At 39.8% G+C, this 19,866-nt stretch overlaps 1 protein-coding gene across 4 annotated transcripts in view; it reads right to left on the reverse strand.

Annotated features, from left to right (window-relative positions):
* Positions 1 to 19,866, reverse strand: part of DIP2A (disco interacting protein 2 homolog A) — a 77,508-nt gene that overhangs the window by 21,239 nt on the left and 36,403 nt on the right. For all 4 annotated transcript variants that reach the window (XR_009114637.1, XM_058027627.1, XM_058027626.1 and 1 more), the window contains exons 4-18: positions 17,263 to 17,382; positions 13,317 to 13,562; positions 9,791 to 9,919; positions 9,110 to 9,229; positions 8,026 to 8,223; positions 7,084 to 7,175; positions 6,714 to 6,824; positions 5,852 to 5,975; positions 5,490 to 5,599; positions 4,944 to 5,046; positions 3,881 to 3,945; positions 3,471 to 3,564; positions 2,933 to 3,052; positions 2,095 to 2,209; positions 1,080 to 1,219 (exon numbers count right to left, since the gene is read on the reverse strand). Coding sequence is in view for 3 of the 4 variants with exons in the window: in XM_058027627.1 (XP_057883610.1) it covers positions 1,080 to 1,219; positions 2,095 to 2,209; positions 2,933 to 3,052; positions 3,471 to 3,564; positions 3,881 to 3,945; positions 4,944 to 5,046; positions 5,490 to 5,599; positions 5,852 to 5,975; positions 6,714 to 6,824; positions 7,084 to 7,175; positions 8,026 to 8,223; positions 9,110 to 9,229; positions 9,791 to 9,919; positions 13,317 to 13,562; positions 17,263 to 17,382 (1,887 nt within the window). In the remaining variant the exon portion in view is untranslated. The remainder of the gene's footprint in view (positions 1 to 1,079; positions 1,220 to 2,094; positions 2,210 to 2,932; positions 3,053 to 3,470; positions 3,565 to 3,880; positions 3,946 to 4,943; positions 5,047 to 5,489; positions 5,600 to 5,851; positions 5,976 to 6,713; positions 6,825 to 7,083; positions 7,176 to 8,025; positions 8,224 to 9,109; positions 9,230 to 9,790; positions 9,920 to 13,316; positions 13,563 to 17,262; positions 17,383 to 19,866) is intronic.

Genomic DNA, 19,866 nt, shown 5'->3' on the forward strand with positions numbered 1-19,866 from the left:
TCTACTGAATTTAAGTTTAATAACAACAACTCAACCAATAATTTCAGGGATTGCAAAAGGCTTCTGGGGGTAATAGGGAAAATTAAACAACACCAATGAGACTTGCACACAATAGCTGAAGTTTTCATCAGCAGAGTGGGAAGCTTTCTACCTCCTCTAATTTGTCTCAGGGACTTTGGTGTTCAGAGAAGAGGTTGTTGCTGAAATCACACAAGTTGAGTCTCCACTTTACCTTGAGTAAATGCTCCACAGCGAGCAGGGTTTTAGAACCACAGCTCTGCAAGGCAGGAAGTTCATAAGGAGATAAAGAATTGCAAAGCCAAAGGTGCCAAGGGCATGACCCGAATCAATCAGGTTCTTTGGTAACTACACAATAAACTTGAGGGGTGAGGAGAGTTGCAAAAAAATCTATATTTTATCCTCTCCAAGCACACCAGAGCAGACAGACAGTGCCATGAAACTGCCAGCCTAAAAGCTGGAGTAGATGGCAGCAAGTGTCCAGTCCCGCATCCCACTGTTCACAGTCTTAGGTCTGCTTTGGCACCCTACCTTTATTAACCTTCTTCAGAGTGCTCTCCTCTCCAAGGGCAGCTGGATCTCAAATGAGAACAATAAGGATGAGACAAAGTCTCTTGGCTTCAATTAATGGGCTGAGGAACAATACCCAGCTCTACCTAGTTCAGGAACCACAGTGTTGCAAACAGATGTCATTAGGAAATAGGTTCATCCAGGTTACTCCTGACCCCTTTCTTGCTCTCCATGGGCTTGAGAAAATAGTTTCCAGAATTAGTTGTTCCATGACCTTTGGAGGGTCTGAGATGAGGTCCCTTTCAACTGAAATATTCTATTCTATTCCACTACACAAACAATTATGCAACAAGCCAAAAGCATTTGCCCATACCAAAATCCACAGTAATTCAGTTTTACTGTGCATGAATCTCTAATCCACGATGTGTTTAGGTAATGTGTCAAAACACAACTCATGCTACCTTAAAGGTATTTAATATTTTTATTTATTCCATGCACACAAAGATAACTTATTTGGAATATGCTGAAACCTAGACAAAATGCTTTCCTACCTCCAGGCATGATCTGCCCAACATCCTGCACAGTTAACACTGATAACTTCTCCTCTGTATCCACTCTGATCACGCCAAAACTCAGGCAATTCATGGATAATACTGCTTTTCCTGGAGGGGGGCCACCCAGTTCAGAAGGTCTGGAAGACAAAAAGTCCCGTTAGATATGAATCAACTGACCAATACTGGTGAGAGGGTCACTAAAAACATTCTGCTGGTTTCTCAGGCTTGGTAAGGTTAAGAAAAAGAATGGATTCTCACTTTGAACAAACAAGAGTTCAAGACTTATATTCTCCAAAGTTTTTTGTTTCAAGTTTTCTTGAAGTTGACTTTCAGAAAAGTTGACTTTCAGAAATTTTGAGCAGAACTGCTATCAAAAAATCCAGCATATCCCATCCATTTGTCTATTAATAATTAAACTATTTATTTTTCTCAGAGCATCCCTTGCCATCTCCAGAAATCCAATGGCATTTCTCAGACCAGCTACAATTTATTTTTTTTAAGCCCCTGTTTACAAATCATTGTACATAAGCAGGTGATTGAGAATGCACCATCTTCTTCCTCCCAAATAAGTAGGTCTTGTTTTGGGGGCATTTTAAAAGGCCCTCCAATACCTTCAGTGAGGATGAGACCTAACTTTCTTAAAGTATGAAAAAACCACTTTCTGTCTGACTATTCTTAAAAAATGTTAAACTTTTTAAAGAAAATAAACAAAAATCACCCATCATTTAGTGGAAGAGACACCTGTAAGCTTCATATTTCCTCTGCCTAGGTCTTTGGGCATCTCTATGTGGGTTATGGCATTTTCTAACTATCACCTTAACATGAGATTCCCCATCCCTGCAAGTGTTTAAGGCCAGGTTGGATGGGGCTTGGAGCAACCTGATGCAGTGGAAGGTGTCCCTGCCCAAGGCAGGGGATTTAAACTCCTCCCAAGCCAAAGCATTCTGTGATTCCATGACACATTTCAATAGTCAAGCAAAGCTTCAGTTCATTTCTCAGAAAAGGGAATTACCTGCGAATAGCAACAGTCAGTGCCTCTGAAGAACTAGCACAGGGACAGATTACTTCTGGTCTCAAACCTCTGGATTGAAATACATTCAGGAATGCATCACAGGAAGATATTGACCCTAGGAAGAACCATCACATAATCAGAAACATTTTTCTAAGAGCAGGAAAGCTTGAGCTTCAGGAATTCAAAGTGTGTGCCCACTCTCAGCTCAGTTATATGAATACTGTGGCATTCATGTACAAACCAAATACTCTTGCAAACTGGCTGAAAGGCATTCCAGTTCACTGTAAGAGAATAGATTTGGAAAAAGAACTAGTGACTAACAACTACACTGAATGAAATTCCCAACTGTGTGCTCCTCCTCTGGCAGCACTCACTAGCACTTAGAATCATGGGAAGTCCTTCAGGGATCAGAATACTTTGTCACTAAAGGTAACTTTATGTCAACCTCTCATACAGCTCCTATCTGACTGTTTCTTACAGAGGTGACAGCACTTATATGCTTCTGACAAACTTCACAATTCTACTAGGCCTCTAGCACTTGGCCCAAAGTAGATTATATCTGTATTTATAGCTTGTAGGTATCAATTCAAGTCAATTCATGAACATGAAAGAGTATAGCACTAATGAAAACATGAAGTGCAAAACATGAATTTACACTGGTAATTGTAGCCAAGAAGTGCAAATGAGTGTAATGAAAAAGCAGTGGCATCACTGGCACACAAATAGTGTTTTACTACAGAACAAACTGCTTAACACCCCAGGCATCAGCTCTGACACAGGGCTTACAACAAAGAGAATCTTGGCCAGACTGATACTCATGAAACACATCCATACTCACATGGATTGGCTCCATCTGCCACTATCAACATCCGCAAGGAGCTCAGGCTGACATCTCTCTGATCCCTCTGAGCCAAAAGTGACCAGTGCATATCACGGGATTTTACTACTGCTACACGGGCTGCAAGTCAAAACAATCATTATGCTGCATGAGCACAACAAAATAAAGACTTATGTAAGTATTACTGTGTTATTTACACAAATCTATGAAACTACACATAAAATTTATGACACTACAAATGTAGAAAACAAATACAAATGCCAAATATTCAATTACTATAACATGTGTATACTCAATGTCTACAGATGGACTTCATCATAGAATTTGAATGTTTGCTCTAAATTCAAATACTAAGAACCACAGTTTCTTTAAAGGTCTCTCAGAAGAAGCCATCAACATCACTCATCAGTGAAACTATGAGCACACAGAATACTGAAATGGAGTAATCAGTGTGATACAAAGGCATTTTGCACAAACAATTTGATTTGTTACAATAAACCAAAAAGAGATGGGTGAATTAAAACAACCTTTAGGGTACCTTTGTATGAGCAGACTTTCTGTATCCAGGAAAGTGGATTAACCTTCATTAATGCATAGGGAATACTGATGACATGCATCCTGTTCATAACACTCTACAAGAAAGAGATTCAAAAATAAATTTCCAAATGGCTTAAAAAATACAGAACATGTAACAATGCTTAAATAAACCTCTCCATCATCACAGCTGCAGCATAACTCTGACAGTTAACTGGTAGTGAAAACTATGTGTATACTCTGAAAAAATACACAAGGTACAGCAAAAGCAACAGTTTATTCTGAAAAATATAAATACTGAAACAAAAACCATTTGAGAGAAATGATGAATTTATAGCCTCATTCTGATATCAGTACACTACCAAGTGAAAGAAGCAAATTGTTGCAGTTTTTTGCCTTTCTTGCAATACTCACCGTTAACACTCCATGCCAAAGGCCAGCCTCTCTTTTGAAATCCAAGACATTTGTTAGTGTTTCAGCTGAAAGCAAAGGAAAAAAATACCAGATTTAAAAAGTATATTTATAAAAATACTTAAGAACTACAAATATTTGTTCAAGCAACTCTGAAATATCCATGACTGCTAAAAAACCAAAGCTCTGTTTCCTATGACAAACAGGCTGCTTAAGCTCCAAGTGACTTGTTTTACTTAGTGCAATAATCTTTGAATTATGATTACTAGACTAGAATATTACAAGGTATTTAACATCTTGATTCATTATAATACCCTTTCCATCTGCCAATGAACTATGCAGACTGAAAATTTAGTCTTGAAGCAAACTTCTTCAGCTGAACTGAAAAAGTTAATCTGTATTTGAAAGAATTAAAGCCAGTAAGAAATATCACCATGGCTCTACTAAATTTTCTTGAATATTTTCTCTGAGGAATTTGAGTATCTTATGTGATTCAAAAACACAAATAACAATCAAAGATTGAAAGTCAAGGATTCAATTGATGAATTAGTCCCTGATTTTTGAGGGATATCTTGCATTGATTAGGTAAAACTTGCTTATCACTGAGGTAGGATGGATGTATGCAGGAAAGTACTTGGTTAAATGGTAGCACAGATTATACAGATGGTCTAAACCAAGTGCAGTTCTTGGCTGTTCATTGGAAGAATGACTGCAAACAAGCAGATCTCTCACTGTGTTCACATCCCTGGGGAGATGTTCTTTTGTGGGACATGACTAGGTAAGGAAGATCCCTTCCTTGATTACATTTTCACAGGTGGCTTAACGCTATTTCACACATCACACCCTTTTTATAAATGAGGAAGTTTGTCTTTCCCTGTGCAGTTGAAGCAACTATTCTGTATCTAAAGTTCTCTGGAGACAGCAGACCTACTTATGCAACATGAATTGTCTGAAGATGCAAATGCAGCATAATTTAAAAATAAATGTATTTTAAAAAATGCATTTTAAAATAAATGCATCAAATTTAAATGCAATACAATTTTAAAGTTACACCTATCTAACTTACCTTCTGAATACCCACATGCCTGAGTCAGTGCATGACAGTGTGCCAGCATGGAGGCATGAGATACAGTAATGCCCACTGTGCTGCCCTCTTTACTTGTTTTGTACTGAGAAGAGAAAATGTATGCAAGCATTAGATTAACAGCAAAACCAAGAAAATTTACAGTAGTGAATTGAAAACATATTACAAAAACAAACCCTTTTTAAATTCAAAAGGTAGCATAAAAATATATTTACATCCACAAAATACACTACTATGGTAAAAAATCTGTTTGTCTACTCCAATTAAATTGTCCTGGGGATCCCAAAAATGCTGATTATCCCCAATCTTCAACCTGATTTAACACAGTCACTCAACTGACAGCCTGATGGAAACATTCTTGTTTCACAGTTTAAAACATTATATATAAAATAATATAAAACATTATATATATATATATATATATAAATATATGTATCTTTTATTGTATCCAGAGTTTAGAGGAAGGAAAGATCAGATAAACTAGGACAGAGTAATAATCAGAGAATTCATCACATGCCCCTGCATCACCTCGATGTAAGCGATCTCGGCGCTGGCATCCCGGACCTGGGGATGCCAATCCTTGGCTGGTTTTGCCAGATGCTTCCCATCAATCACAAACCAAACGAGACGAGGCCAGCCTTCAAAGAAAAAGAAAAGCTACTGTCACCAGTGTTCCAAACATCAGAGTTTTTCCCCAGTATTCAGGGATAATGACAGGAGGCAAGCAAAAATCCCTTGCCGGAGAGAAAGAAACAGCACAGAGCACTGCCATGACAATCAAAGCAGCTCTTTATGTGTAAGAACCATGCAAAGAAACCTAAAAACTGAAGCTTGACAGCAACAATGAGTATACCTGCTTTCTATCCATCCCATAAGAAATAAACCCACACCTTTGAACGTCACCACCTCTCCAGTCTGAGCTTTTGGGAGGCCTTTCTGACAGGCATCAGTGGTTAAAGCTAACGTGACTCCACAGCTGCCCAAAAGAAACCCAATCTGCTGGCTGCCAGCATCCTGTAGAGAAACAAGGAAATAGCAAAATTACAAATAACAAAACTCTTGGACAGTTTGTTGTAACTTCTTCATGTTTAGAAAACATTAAGTCAATTTATATCACAGGAAAAAAAACAAAAGTCAATCCCATAAGACCTTTAAATGACTGAGAAAATTAAGTTTTGCTTAGTGCTAGCTAAGATTTGCAGCAGATCTAGTAAGAAAAGCAGTGTCAGAAGCAATGGCTGTACATCCTTCCACAACCCAACAGGATGTTTATAAATTCTGCTAAAACAGAAAACTGGTTTGATGCTGTGTCTGAGTCCTGAGACACTGAGGACCAAAGCCTGTAGCTTTTTAGCTCTTCCCTAACAATCACCAGGTGTGAAGGGTTATACCTGTATTTCAAACTATGGTGTCTCTGCCTGCCTCATACTCAGCATCAGAGCTGAAAAAACCTCTGTGATATACTCAGAGAAATACTTGCACACATTTTTTTGAAAATAATAAATGAAAATAATTTCTACAATTACATACCATAAACTACTTAAATTACTAGTTTAATATTACTTCCTCCTTTTCTTAACTGAATATTGAATATAATTCCAAGCACAGAATGTACACTGAACAGTCCACCTGATGCTTTCAAAGAGCAGGCTCTGAAGGACCCCCTGTAAGGACTGTAGGATTTAGATATACACACACACACAGACAAACTTTATTTATCAAACCATAAAAATGTTGAATGTATCTGCCTACCTTTCTTGTCAGTGGAACTTCTATTGGGACAGGAATAAGTTCTGCCAGGAGACATCCATAAAATGCCACCATAAACATAACTGGATCACTATTAGGAAATACCAGAGCTACCTACAAAAATATAGTAAAATAAGAATTTTTTTTTGTCAATTGGCAGAGAGGGGGGTTGCTTTTTAATTTGTGGAATAAAATTTTCACAACAAAGTCCAGGTTCATAGATAACCAGGCAGAGAAATACTAAGTATTGAGACAGTGTATTTTTATAAGCCACAGTAATGATTATTTCACAATATATTATTATAAGGCTTTTTTCAGCTAAAGCTGTTCCTCACTATTTCATCCATAGGGACCACTTCCAACAGCAGCCTACCCGGTCTCCAGGCTTCAGCAGGGGCTCATTCTTAGTGGTTAACTTGTTCAGCAGGGTATAGGCTAACTTCAAGCTTCGACTCCATAGCTTGCCTGAAGAATAAAAGAAGAAATTAAGAAGCAGAAACTAAAATTTTAACACTTAATTGGCAGATCTCAGTTCCTCACACATACACTAAGCATGAGGGTATCAGAACAGTTGGACAAGTCCAAGTAGAATTTAGAACTTGGCCAGTTTTTTGTTTACCTCTTTTTTTTTTTTTTTTTATAATTTTAAATGTAAAACTAAACATGCTATTCTAAACAACACTCAAAGCTCCAAGGCAGAATAATTAACTTACTGCAGCTGCTCAGCTATATTTCCTGCATCCTTCATTTGTGAGAATGCAAACAATAAAGTTCAACATTCTAACATATCATACAAGGAAATGCTGCAGTGAGCTATCCTGAAGGACAGTTATTTTTCCCAAAAATGCAATTTACGATAATACTTCTAGGTCATTAATACAGGCAAGTTTCACTTCCCACCATTAACTTCCTGATTATGCTCCTGAGGTATGAGTCTTCTCTACAAGGCTGTGCAAGAGGATGTTAAAATGGAATGTCTCCTCTGGGAATGTGAAGAGTGCATTATTAGTAATCTGTTTCTACCTCCCAGTTTACACTGGGCTATTTTTAGTGCTCTTTTATGAAAAAAACCCCACACAAGTCTAAGAGATTTACAAATAGCCACTAGGAAAGAACCAATATGTTTTGCAATAAACATTTTCTCTTCCTTAACTTCTTTAAAAACGTTTTTCATATACAATGAATTTATCATTTACATTCCTACAGCCATCTCCAGCCATGGGTTACAAGCACAAGGCAGTCTCTCTGAAGCAAGGCAAACTGCTGTTTCATGGAGAACACCCAACTGCTCCTCTCAGCTGGCTCCAACACGTACCATAGGTCAGGGTATAAACTGCTTTCCCAGTGGTGTCCAGCGCTGTCAGACAGGGGGCTTTGGACTGGGTGGTTCCCCAGCGCTGCAGGGCAGCCAGCAGAGAGGGGGGCCAGTTGGTCACCACCCCCAGGGGCTCCCCTTTGAGCACATTCACTTGGTTTCCTTCAGGCTTTGGTTGATTTGGGTCAGGCTGTTGCACTAAAAGCAGAGCACAGCAAAAGGGAAACGTCAATCTGAACAAAATGTGTGAGTTACACTTCACAGGCTGTTCTATGAACCATTCACCTCTTCCTCACAGTTAGCACTACTTCTCCTTTGCTTTATGATGCTAATCATCTGATGGCTTCCCAAAAAGACAGTGACCAGCACTTGAGAGTTGTGATTCCACATTATCAAAATACCAGAATTTGAATCTCTAGCCCACTTCTCTCTACCTCGGAAAGCTACTTTTTTTCTGCTGCTTGTTCTCCACATCTATTTCAATGAGAACCACCTTAAGTCGAGAAGGGCTATCAGAGACAACAGCTTCAGTGACTTCTGGACACTCATTTTTGCTGCACTGAATTCCCAACAGGTGATGAAAAATGACACTATGCCTGGCTAACAATATATTTTAAAGGAAAGGCCTTCTGTTAAAATCCTGTTCCAAGCTGCTCCAGAAAGTGAACTATCTTGGTCTTAGTTAGCAAAGTCCTGTCTGAAGTTAGCAAATGTTCAATGTAGATAACCAGCAAAATTAATGGTTCCAAGTGATGCTTTCCACAATTACATGCACATCAATGGAAATTCACCTGGAGAAACTTCAGCAAAAGACTAGAATCACAAAAACATTGCATCTCACAAGTATCAAACCAAAAATAGGAGAACTCTAGTGGCAGCTGCTCAGAAATGTCACACTGAGTAAGAAGGTTGAGTTTAGGATTATCTTCCACTTGTGATAACATAATGACCTTTCTTGCTCCACTGTATTAATTTTACCATGACTAGTTGTCTATTGAGAAGAGAAACCAACACTTGCTAAGTATCAGTTCTGTCATGAAGCACTTACACAAGGAGCAAAAAATGTATCTGAAAGAAAATTAACCTTCGAGCAGTTCTTCAAAATCATCCACAAAAAACTCCTTCAGAGGCGGGCGCTTCGGTCTTTTCAAAGTATTTAGCAGCTGCTGGATTTTAGAGGACACTCTGCTGTTCACTGGGACACCTGCCAAATGGAGAAAATTTATTATTTATCATGTATTAACCAAAATACACTAAAACACACAACTTTCAGATGGAACAGTCATTCAGGATGAGTACCTTGTTTGGAAGAAAATAGCTTTAACTAGTAAGAGTTTCCACAATGGATTTATTTGCTTTCCAACCATGCTGTTACCTGGCTGACATAGACACGTTCTCATGCTTTATTTTAGCTTTTCAAACCACAAATCCCTTCATAAGATTTCAGCTGAAACATGAACAACGTCCTTTTCTCCAGCAATCTAGGTATTTACTACACCTTAACATTCATTCCATTCTGAAAGCATCAGAATGCTTGGAAAAAAATGAGTGAATCTTTCAATATTTTACAGGGCTTGTAAAAACAATCACAACACAAAACACGTTAAATGCCGATTTTCATTTGCATACGTTAAATTAAATGTAAATACATGTATTTATATTTGCCAAAATTTACAGCTCTGAGGCAATATAAAATTAAGATGCATATGAAGATATATATATCCACAAAAGGGGACACAGATGGAAAGGTCCATAATGCAATCACCATCTGCAGTTTCCAGAATGCTGCTGCTGTAGCCTCTGGGCACTCCTCGCACGGAGGCGACCTGCGGGCGCTCGTGGTGCAGGTATTCCACCAGGCCAGTGGTCACGTCAGGGGGGGCAGAGTGGTTCTCTGCAGAAATGCAACACAGACACAGGAGCTCATCAGCCACATCAAGAATCAACAGAATCAAAACTGCTTCTTGCGTGAGGGTATTTCACAAATCCTCACAGGGGCTTGAGAATCTCCTTACAACCCGGAAGCACATGCCTGCTTTGCTTGGAGCTGTGCCCCATTTCCTGGCTGTAGAGCAATGCTTAGGGAATATCATAGAATGGTTCAGGTTGGAAGGGACCTCAAAGCTCATCTTGTCCCACCCCCTGCCATGGGCAGGAACACTTTCCACTAGACCAGGTTGCTCCAAGCCCCATCCAACCTGGCCTTGGACACTTCCAGGGATGGGGCAGCCACAGCTTCTCTGGGCACCCTGTGCCAGCCAGGGCCTCACTACTCTCACAGGGAAGAATATTTTCCTCATCTGAGTCTCTCTTCTTTTTTAATTTAAAACCATTCCCCCTCGTCCTATCACTAACTATCCCTGTAAGAAGCTGCTACCATCATTCCAAAAATGTAACCATGGTTATAGAATGGTTTTGGATGGAATGGTTTAGGAAATGGCAGTATTTTTGAGAAGTGTTTAAACAACAGACAACAAGAACAGGAAGACTGAAATATGCAGAATTCTGATGAGTAAAAACAGGAATGCAGCAGGGAAGAGCTGGAGAAAACCCTGCTGCCCAGGGCTGGAGCTGCCAACAGCCCTTGGAGGACCTCAGCATGTCACAAATCCTGCCAGAAAACCTGCAGGCAGAGGGAGCTCTGGGCAGTGCTGTGAAACACGTGTAATTCCCCACTATAAGGCACTGATCAGCTCCAAGACAGCAAGTGCTTCTTCTTGCACTGCTCCCACATTTCCAGAGCTGATACACAAGCCACAAGTCAAGCTCTAAGTGGTTTTAGAGGGATCACCAGGAGAAAAAATTAAATCCATTCCCATCTTTTCCAATGGAACTCACTGCAATACTACTGCTTCCATTGCAGAGACTAAATTCCTTTCATGTGGGTGAGGTACACGAAGGAGAAAGTGTTACTTAATCTGTCACAAAAATGCTCAGGATTCAGTAACTACAAAGATGACAATTGTGTAAAGTTGACCTGTATAACCACTGCACATGACCCATAGAGAGCCCATGCATACACCTGCCTTATGTATATGCTCTCACTCTATCTATTTTTGAAGTTGCTTTTTGGCTGTCTTTTCTTTTTCCCTTAGCTTTCCCAAAGTACCAACCCAGAGGCTTCCTGCAGCACACAACCTGGCCACAGAGACAAGTGCACCTGGTTCCCATTCCCACCTGACAAACCCTCCAGGGACTAGCAATGTCTCACTATGCATGGAGAAAGAATAGGTTCAGTTCTCAGGATTTATGCTCAGATGAAAACCACATGAGCTTAATTAAGAATTTCAGCATTTTATTAATCAATGCCCATGAGACCCTATGCTATTAGCTTGTATCATCCAGAAATACCATGGCACAGCAGGGTAAGACAAGTGGTGAGGAGTTAAAAAACAAAGTGTGAGCAGACTTATGACTTCAGGAAGAAAGGTTAATTGGATTCAGACTGAAGGATCTTTCCATTAGTGATGACAAGACAGAGATAAATGCAAGAGAGTAGTGTCCAAAGGAAGAACAAATGGGATATGACAGAGAATTAAAAGCCATGATGATCTGTATTTCCAGCTGCTCTAAGAGCTAAGGTGGGAAATACTCCATGGTTGATATAGTGACCTTGAAAAAAACCACGACACACCACCAGCCTTATTCATAAAAAAAAAATTACATAAAAGAAAAAAAAAATCTCCCCTGCATGAAGGGTTGTCCTTGCTGCTAATTAAGTGAAAGACAAACATCTTAAAAAAAATGCACATTAGTATCTAACTCCAATAATACTGTAACTTTGCACTTCCAACAATGCAGTTTACTGCCTGGGAACTTAGTTCGAGCTCACCATTAAAAATGCAGGCTGGAGAAGATGAGCTGTAAGGAACAAGCTGCTAAATTTAAATTCTCCAACATCTCAAAACTGTGAATAGCTTTTCAGTACACAACCAAAACACAGAATATTTCAGTAGGGCATGGCAATTAAGATGTGTAAGATGCCTTCAGATTGCTGATATCAGCACACTATCTGAAAAATAAATAAACTCATCTTCTATGCTCTAGGACAAATCAAAGCCCCTTTTAGAAAGTATGTGAGTATTTATCAAGAGTCATAAAAGTTTGCAGTGTAAGAACTGAGTCAGTTTTCATATTCTTGTGAGCTAGGAAAATACATGCAGACAGGAAAAATGACCCAACTGAACTGGTATTGGCCATGCATGAATGTTACCAAGCTAGGAATGAAAACTGATAGAACATGCCAAGCATTGCAGGAATGAGGAAGAACATTCTTATATGAAAATGCACCTATTTTTTTTTTTTTTTGTCAAAGGCACTGGAAATTTTATCTTTATAAGTATTTTTAATAGATCAGCTCTTAAAGATCCCTGAGCTTCCTTCCTTCTGGATACTATAATTATTTCCCATTAATGAAATTTTAAACCTGCATACAGCCAAACATTCAGCTGCTTAAACACTGGACTTTGAACTCTTTAGTAAGGCCTTGATTTTGCATACAAGGTATTGATTTGTATGTTGTTGATTAAACAGTCCTGACAGACAGGTCTATCTGGCCTGGGGCATGAGACATAACAAGATGCTGTGCTACATTCTGGGTATCTTGCAAGTTTTTACAGCTATATTAAGAACTTCATCAATCCCAGTTAAGCTTAAAAGGTTAGCCATAATTGACTTTGTAATTTAAAGGAGTTAAAAGTAATTTCTATTAATCCATTATATGAAATCCAGAATGGCTCAAAGGGAAGTGGTGACAGATTACCTATTTCTTACATCTACCAAATTGCAAATTTCTTATTATAAATAAGCTTGGAAATGGGAATATGAAAAACTAGGTTTCTTTAAAGGTTTTTTCAAACACCAAAAAATTTCCCTGATGATTAGTACCTCTGATTTTGTAACCTTCCCAAAGATTCTGTGTTTTTTTCTGTCTTTTGGATGCTTACCAACTGAATCATATCTGAAATACACAATCTGACATTGTTTAGGGTAAATACATGCAGATTGGAAAGCATGCACCAAAACCACGATTCCTTTGAAATTCTGCTTTGGAATCCACTAAAACTGAACCTTAATTTCTTGGTAAAGCAAGCATTTTACCAAGAAGAATGCATGTTCAGATCTCATGAGCAACTGGCTTGGGTTAAATACATACACATACCTACCTGGTCTGTGAATTGCACATTTTAAGGCCATTCACAGCTATCTCCTGGTGAAGACCTTTGTGTTTAGCCCTGCTTTGGGACTGGTAATCTGATTTTCATTCCAACCACACCGGCAGGTTTACTGACCTATCTGCGTGTGTGCCATGAGATCTGCAAGCACAGTGGCAGCAGTGGTGGCAGGAGCTGTATTGGAAGCAGCAGCAGGTTTCCCTCCAGGATGAGATGAGGTGGAGGATGCAGAGGATGAGGTGGAGGAGCCCTGAATGACCCGGTTAAGCCAGGGCTCTACGTTGGAATGGCTCTGGAACGGAGTGGAGCTGATCCGCCCTTGCCGCCGCAACGAGCCCTCATCTTCTGATGCTGACGATGTGTCTGTGGTCAAAATAATGATGACAGGCCTGTAATGGGGGAATGGGAGTGACCCAGCACCGGGAACACGGCGTTGGGCCACGCTCCGCGTGCTCCGCGCAGCTTTGCTGTGTGCGACGCGCGAGGGCCGCGTACCAAGGAACGGGACATTCACACACACAAATCCCTCTTGGTGGGTTAGGGGAACAACTTCTACACATTGGGGCCACAACACACCTGGAGCCAAGTTGCAGTTACCTCCAACTTCTACACATGAGGGCCAGAACACGCTTGGAGCCAAGTTTCAGTTACCTCCAACTTCTACACATGAGGGCCACAACACGCTTGGAGCCAAGTTTCCAAGTGTGTACCAAAGGAATGGGATATTCACACACAAATCCCTCTTGCTGCCCTTTGTTGGGTTAAGGGAACAACTTCTACACATGAGGGTCAGAACACACCTGGAGCCAAGTTTCAGTTACCTCCAACTTCTACACATGAGGGCCAGAACACACTTGGAGCCAAGTTTCCAAGCGCGTACCAAAGCACTGGGACAGTCACGCACACAAATCCCTCTTGCTGCCCTTTGTTAAGGCAACAACTTCTACACATTAGGGCCAGAACACACTTGGGTTACACATTTCAGTTACCTCCAACATTTGGAATGACATGAGAGTTAAAGAAGGCTTCTACCTACAGCAGAAGATCCATGAGCATCTCATCCCGTTCCTGTTCAACTGAAAAAATGTTTCTGTTCTGAACAGGTAAATTTTATCTCATCACACCTGAATAAAGCCCCTTTTTTGGTTATTGCTTATTTCCTTTTTTACTCTTTTTGAGAGGAAGGGAATTCTGGTTGTTTTGAGAACTAATTCCTAAAAAACCCATGGTGCTCTGAAGTTCAATGAAACAGTTATTACAATGTATTTTAACCACATAAATTGATATGAATAATACACAGAAATGCTTAGTAAAGCATATTTTCATTCTAGATGTATATTTGTTGCTGTTAGAATTCCGACAAAAGGCTCCTAATTTAATTACCATCCAGTTACTTACAACTTTCCAGATGTTTCCCTTTGGAATCTTTCCTTATTTATTCTCCATCCAAGAAAAAATAAAGAGGTAATTCTAAATATCAAGAAAATACATCCCTTATGATTTTGAGAGAAAACCAGAAGTCTTCTTATTACAGAAAAAAATCTTGCCCTCACAAAGAGATTGCTGAATTTTAATGACTTGATCTGTTACATGCTTTATATAAGGTAGGGTGTCTGTTACTATACTCTAAGAGTCCCAGACAGGGAAATTTGGGGTTGGTTACACCAGGAATTCTGCAACTTTAATTTTGGCTGTATTCTTAATCCTCTGGACACAGAATTGTTTATCTAGATACAATTGTTCATCTAGATACAATTCCACAAACATTTATTGAAGCAACATAAAAAAAGCTTCTCCTCATCTTGGGCAACACATTTCAGTTACCAGCTCTTTAATTTTCTGATTTTCAAGAATATGTACATTTCCAATAACTTCAAACTAATTTCTCTTAGGAGTCTAAAATCCAAATAAAAACCAAAAAAGCATTTCATAAGAATTCCATTATCATGACAGCATTTTCAAAGTTAAAATTGTAGACACCTCATTATTTGACCTCCCTTATCAAAAATGACAATTTTGAATGAAAATACCCAAACAATAGATCTCTGAGAAGATTCAGCTGTGGTGCATCCCCATTCCTGGGTCCATGTGATACTTCCAGCCTGCTGCCACATTTGGAGTTTTTGGAAGCTGACTCCATTTGCTCCTGGAGAGAAGCCAAACCTGTCCTATATTGCTTGGAATCTTGCCTTTCTTTTAGGCAGAAAGCAAAAATAAATAATCCCAGGAATATGAAACAGGATGGGATTATGAACAGCCAGGAATTAAAAAAAAAACCAAACCAAACCACCAGGTCTGCCACTTCTAATCACTTCAGAAGAAGAAACAGAACTACAGATAAAGCAGGTTTCTCACAGAATACACACTCTGACACTATCTCCTTACCCAGATTCAAGACAAATGAAGTCTGTGTACAAAAATGGAGGATCCATGGTAAAAGCATTCTGATATCAAAACATAATTACACCACGAAGTGGCAAGGTCACCCCAGCAGGAGCTCTGTGGCAGGGGTTAATCCATGGATGCTGGTGTGTGGTGACAGAACAGGGACAGAATACTGTGTGCTTGGCTTCCAGCTCTTCCTGCCTGGGAGCTGACCCAAGACAGGCACAGAAGCCACCCCTCTTTGAGCCAGATTTGCATGAAGGCTCAGCTCCAGCTCTGATCACAGGAAATTCGTGTGGGAAGGATCAGAGACTCAAAATAGGAAAAAACCAGAAGTGCATTCAAATTTTTGGAAGGATGACTGATAAACATAGTTCCTTTACTGCCAGCCAGGAGCTGGATTTCAATTTAACACTGTGCTGAGAACCATGGACTCACAGAATGGTTTGAGTAGGAATATCCTGAGTTGAAAGGGACTCATGAGGAATACTGAGTCCAACTCCAGGCCCTGCACAGGAGCACCTAAACAATGACACCACGTGCCTGGGAGCATTGTCCAAATAGTTGATGAACTCCAGCAGGCTTGTGGCCATGACCACCAGGAGCTTTCAGCTCCTATTATTTAAGGTGCTACTGCACCCTGCTCAATCCCAGTGTGAGCACACCTGGCTTCTTTGCTGACCACCTGCACAGGCATGTTACAAGATGACACTCCAGCAACACAAACACACCAAAACCATGCAGATCCCAGGGCCCCATCTTGCTCTGTACACACACATACAGCATGGAGTGCAGGATCAGGGGCATGGCCAGGGACATGTTCCATTTGCACACCACCAGCCCTTTCTGATCCTATATCCTGCTGTTCTCCCCATGGGAAGAACAGAAAGAAGAAATACATCTCAGAAGGCAGGAGGGCAGCATACCTGAACTCTTCTTTTAGAGAAGGGGGTTAAGAACTGAAAATGATGGAGAAGGGCAGTACAAGTCAGAGTGCTTCTGCTCCTGGGCCACATTACAAAAGACACATGCACATTCTCAAAATAAAACATCTTAGGTAATTCCTCTTTGCACACAAGACACTGGCCTCAAACCATTTGGCTTGCTAGCACAATATGTTGTACGATTTTCTTAACCTCCAGAAAATTCATTGTGAGACAACAGATCACCTTTCCCCCCTAAAATTAAAGAAGGTGTTCTGCCACAACCAATCTGAGCAATTATAATGTATGACTTTGACTGTTTCAATCTGCTCACCACTGAATAGCTGAAACCATCTGATGAGTGCTCTGCAACTGATGCAGCAACTTAATGCTCTGCTATCTTCTTCAGCTTTTAAAAGAAGCATCTTCCACAGTGTGAAATGAGGTTATTTTCAGCTCGGACATGCTTAGATTATCTCCTCTGAGTGAGATAGGATGTAAGAGAACATACTTATGCATAAAGGGCACCTGCTCTCTAAAAACCATGAGGAAAAACATCACAGCATAAATCCAACGAAAACCTGATTAGAGGCTTTGATATAGAACTTTAGTGCAACCAACTAAAAACTTAGGGCAGGGACACCTTCAGGAATCCCAGGCTGCCCTGTCCAGCCTGGCTTTGGACATTTGCTGGGATGGAACAGCCACAGCTTCTCTGGGCAGCTCTGTTAACTCTGTGTTCACTCAGCACGTACCTGGAGGGGTGTAAGTCTCTACTGAAGAGTGCACCAGGACAGAGCGTCTCTTCGAAGGCATGGGCATCTTCCTCTCTTTGTATTTTGCAAGTGCTGCTTGTACTGCTTCAGTGTGGACATCTAGATAGAAAACAAACAAACTAAAAGGTCAGAATTTCAGTTAGGAGCAATGAATCAACACCACTGCTTCCAGCTCCAATCCAGTGCAGAAGCAATGGCTTCCAAAGCTAAGGGAGAAAATTGCAGGGGCAAGTTGAGAGATTTTCTTCATAAAGTCAGCCTGGAAAAGCTCTGTGAGTAGCATTATGAAAACCCCCCTGAAATAAACACTGCAGTTATAAAGTACCCAGTATGTTGTTTTGAACTATCAGTTATTTTCATTTGTGGGGGAAATTTCAATGCAGATTCTGTAAATTTGCAACAGCATTTGACTCTTCATCCTCAAAATTCAGGAAGGGAAAAGAAGTGCAAATACATACTTGCACATACTTGAAGTTCTCACAAAACAATGTAAATAATAAAAAACCAGAAAAAAGAGACTAATGAACTTAACGATTTTAGAGCTATTTTCCAACTCTAACAAAATTCCATGATTCTATATGAAGAAGGGAAAAGACACACAGAGCTTTCACTTTCCTGAAAGCAGAAATCATCCTAAGAGGCTCAAGGGCTGTATTTTAACTTGTCTAATTTTTAGGCCAAAACTGAGATTAAAGAGTAATTCAGTGTTCAATCAAGACTTTGCTGCAGATAAAATTTAATGTATTCCAGTGATTTTTCAGCAGCTTTTTTTCTCTTTGACATCTACATTCCAATGGTGTCAAAAGCTAAAACTTATGCAGGAAGAAAATGCATGAGAAATGAACAGAAGTTGAGGAGGAATGAGGCAGACCAAAAATATACTTTGACTTACCACCAAGACTCAAGCTCATGAAAAGCACAATACAACATGCACACACTTAAACACAGTTACAATGGGCTGGTTGTGGTTTAGGAATGGCATTCTCCAATTTCCTATTCTCTCTAAAAACAATTCAAGACAGGCACTGCTCACTCTCTTCCCCTCTCCCTGCTCTCAGTGGTAGGATGGAGAGGAGAATCACTTGGAGGCACAAAAGGCAAAGACCATGGGTTGAGGTAAGAACAATTTACTGAAAAAAGCAATGAGAAATGAAAATGAACAGTAACAGCAAGACCAATGGCAGAGGGTACAAGGAAAGAATTGCTACTGCTGAGTGTGGAAACCCCTGTCAATAGACAGAACCCAAAACAGGACAGAGCCCAGGAGTGAGCACATGATTCTGCACTGGGCTGACCACATCTCTTCTACATGGAAACTGCTGCACAAGGTTTTCAGAATTTAACCATTCAATTTGAAAGAAAACACATTCTTTCAGTGAGTATCCATCTACTCTTTGGCTATGATTTAAATATGTAACAGGTGGACAAGTTTGAAGGTATGAAACTATTTGTAGGTATGTAAATGTGTGTGACAGACATACTTACACAACTTAGACACAATATACAATGTAACATAATTGTACATATAATTTTGTAGATATAATACACAATGTAACTATATCCCTGTACCTACAGGGATTTACCCTGGTGAAGATTACAGTATCAGTATTTTACAGTATCATCTCTTTTTTAATTTAAAAAGTAACATTTCTGTACTGGCCCTGAACCCTCTTGGGTCATGCCCAGCACAAGGCCCTTCCTAAGGACCATGCCCTTCAGTCTGGCCAAATGGATTCTACAAAATCACAAGAATCCCTGAGGATATGGTCCCAGACACCAACCAGTTCTCCACAGCAATAACATCACTTGTCAGTCTGCAGCTCCCTGCAGATAATCTGTTCAGAGCAGTATTTAAAATATGTATACATGCAAATATGCTATCCCACCTGTGTGTTCCTACAAGACTCAGGAATGTACTAAGTAGATGCTTATCTCAAAGAAGAACTTTTTGTGCAACCAGCATGGGAGGTTCAAAGATGATGTTGTTATGAGAGAAAAAATATTAAGAAGGAAAAAGGAAAAAAAAAATCCTCAGTAAAACCTCTACTCTTTAATACAGTAATTTTTTGTCCTGGTCCTCTTATCAAATTTTTGCTCCTGTCCTTCACACCAAGGGCTTAATAATAGATGTTTCATAAACTAAAAATTCCCCATTGCTTATGTCTGCCTGTTTCCTTCTCCATTTCCACATCTAGGCTTTTTGTCAAGTCTTGGTTTCTCCTGATCCTCAGTTTTAGCTATAATTGTCCACTAATGAAGATTATTCCCATAGATATCCAAAAGCAAACCTTTTACGTCCCCAAATTCCAGAAAGTTTAAGCAGGATTCAACATCAAGGTTGTTTCTGCAGCCTTAAAAGTAGGGGGAAAATGTCCATTCTGCAGGATACATTTCCCTGGCAGAACTTCCAGCCAAAACCCAGCTGGGATATTTCTAAAAAGAGACAGTAACTGTGAGATGGAGTCACCTCCACCATGCCTACATCTACATACAATTTAAAAGACATTTTTGTTACATTAACATCTCATAGGAAGCAGGGGAACATAAATTGTTCTCCAGAAAAAGTCTTTCCAAGAGCAAAAT

This window comes from Melospiza georgiana, chromosome 7 (genome assembly GCF_028018845.1).
Source record: "Melospiza georgiana isolate bMelGeo1 chromosome 7, bMelGeo1.pri, whole genome shotgun sequence".
NCBI classification, from domain to species: domain Eukaryota; kingdom Metazoa; phylum Chordata; class Aves; order Passeriformes; family Passerellidae; genus Melospiza; species Melospiza georgiana.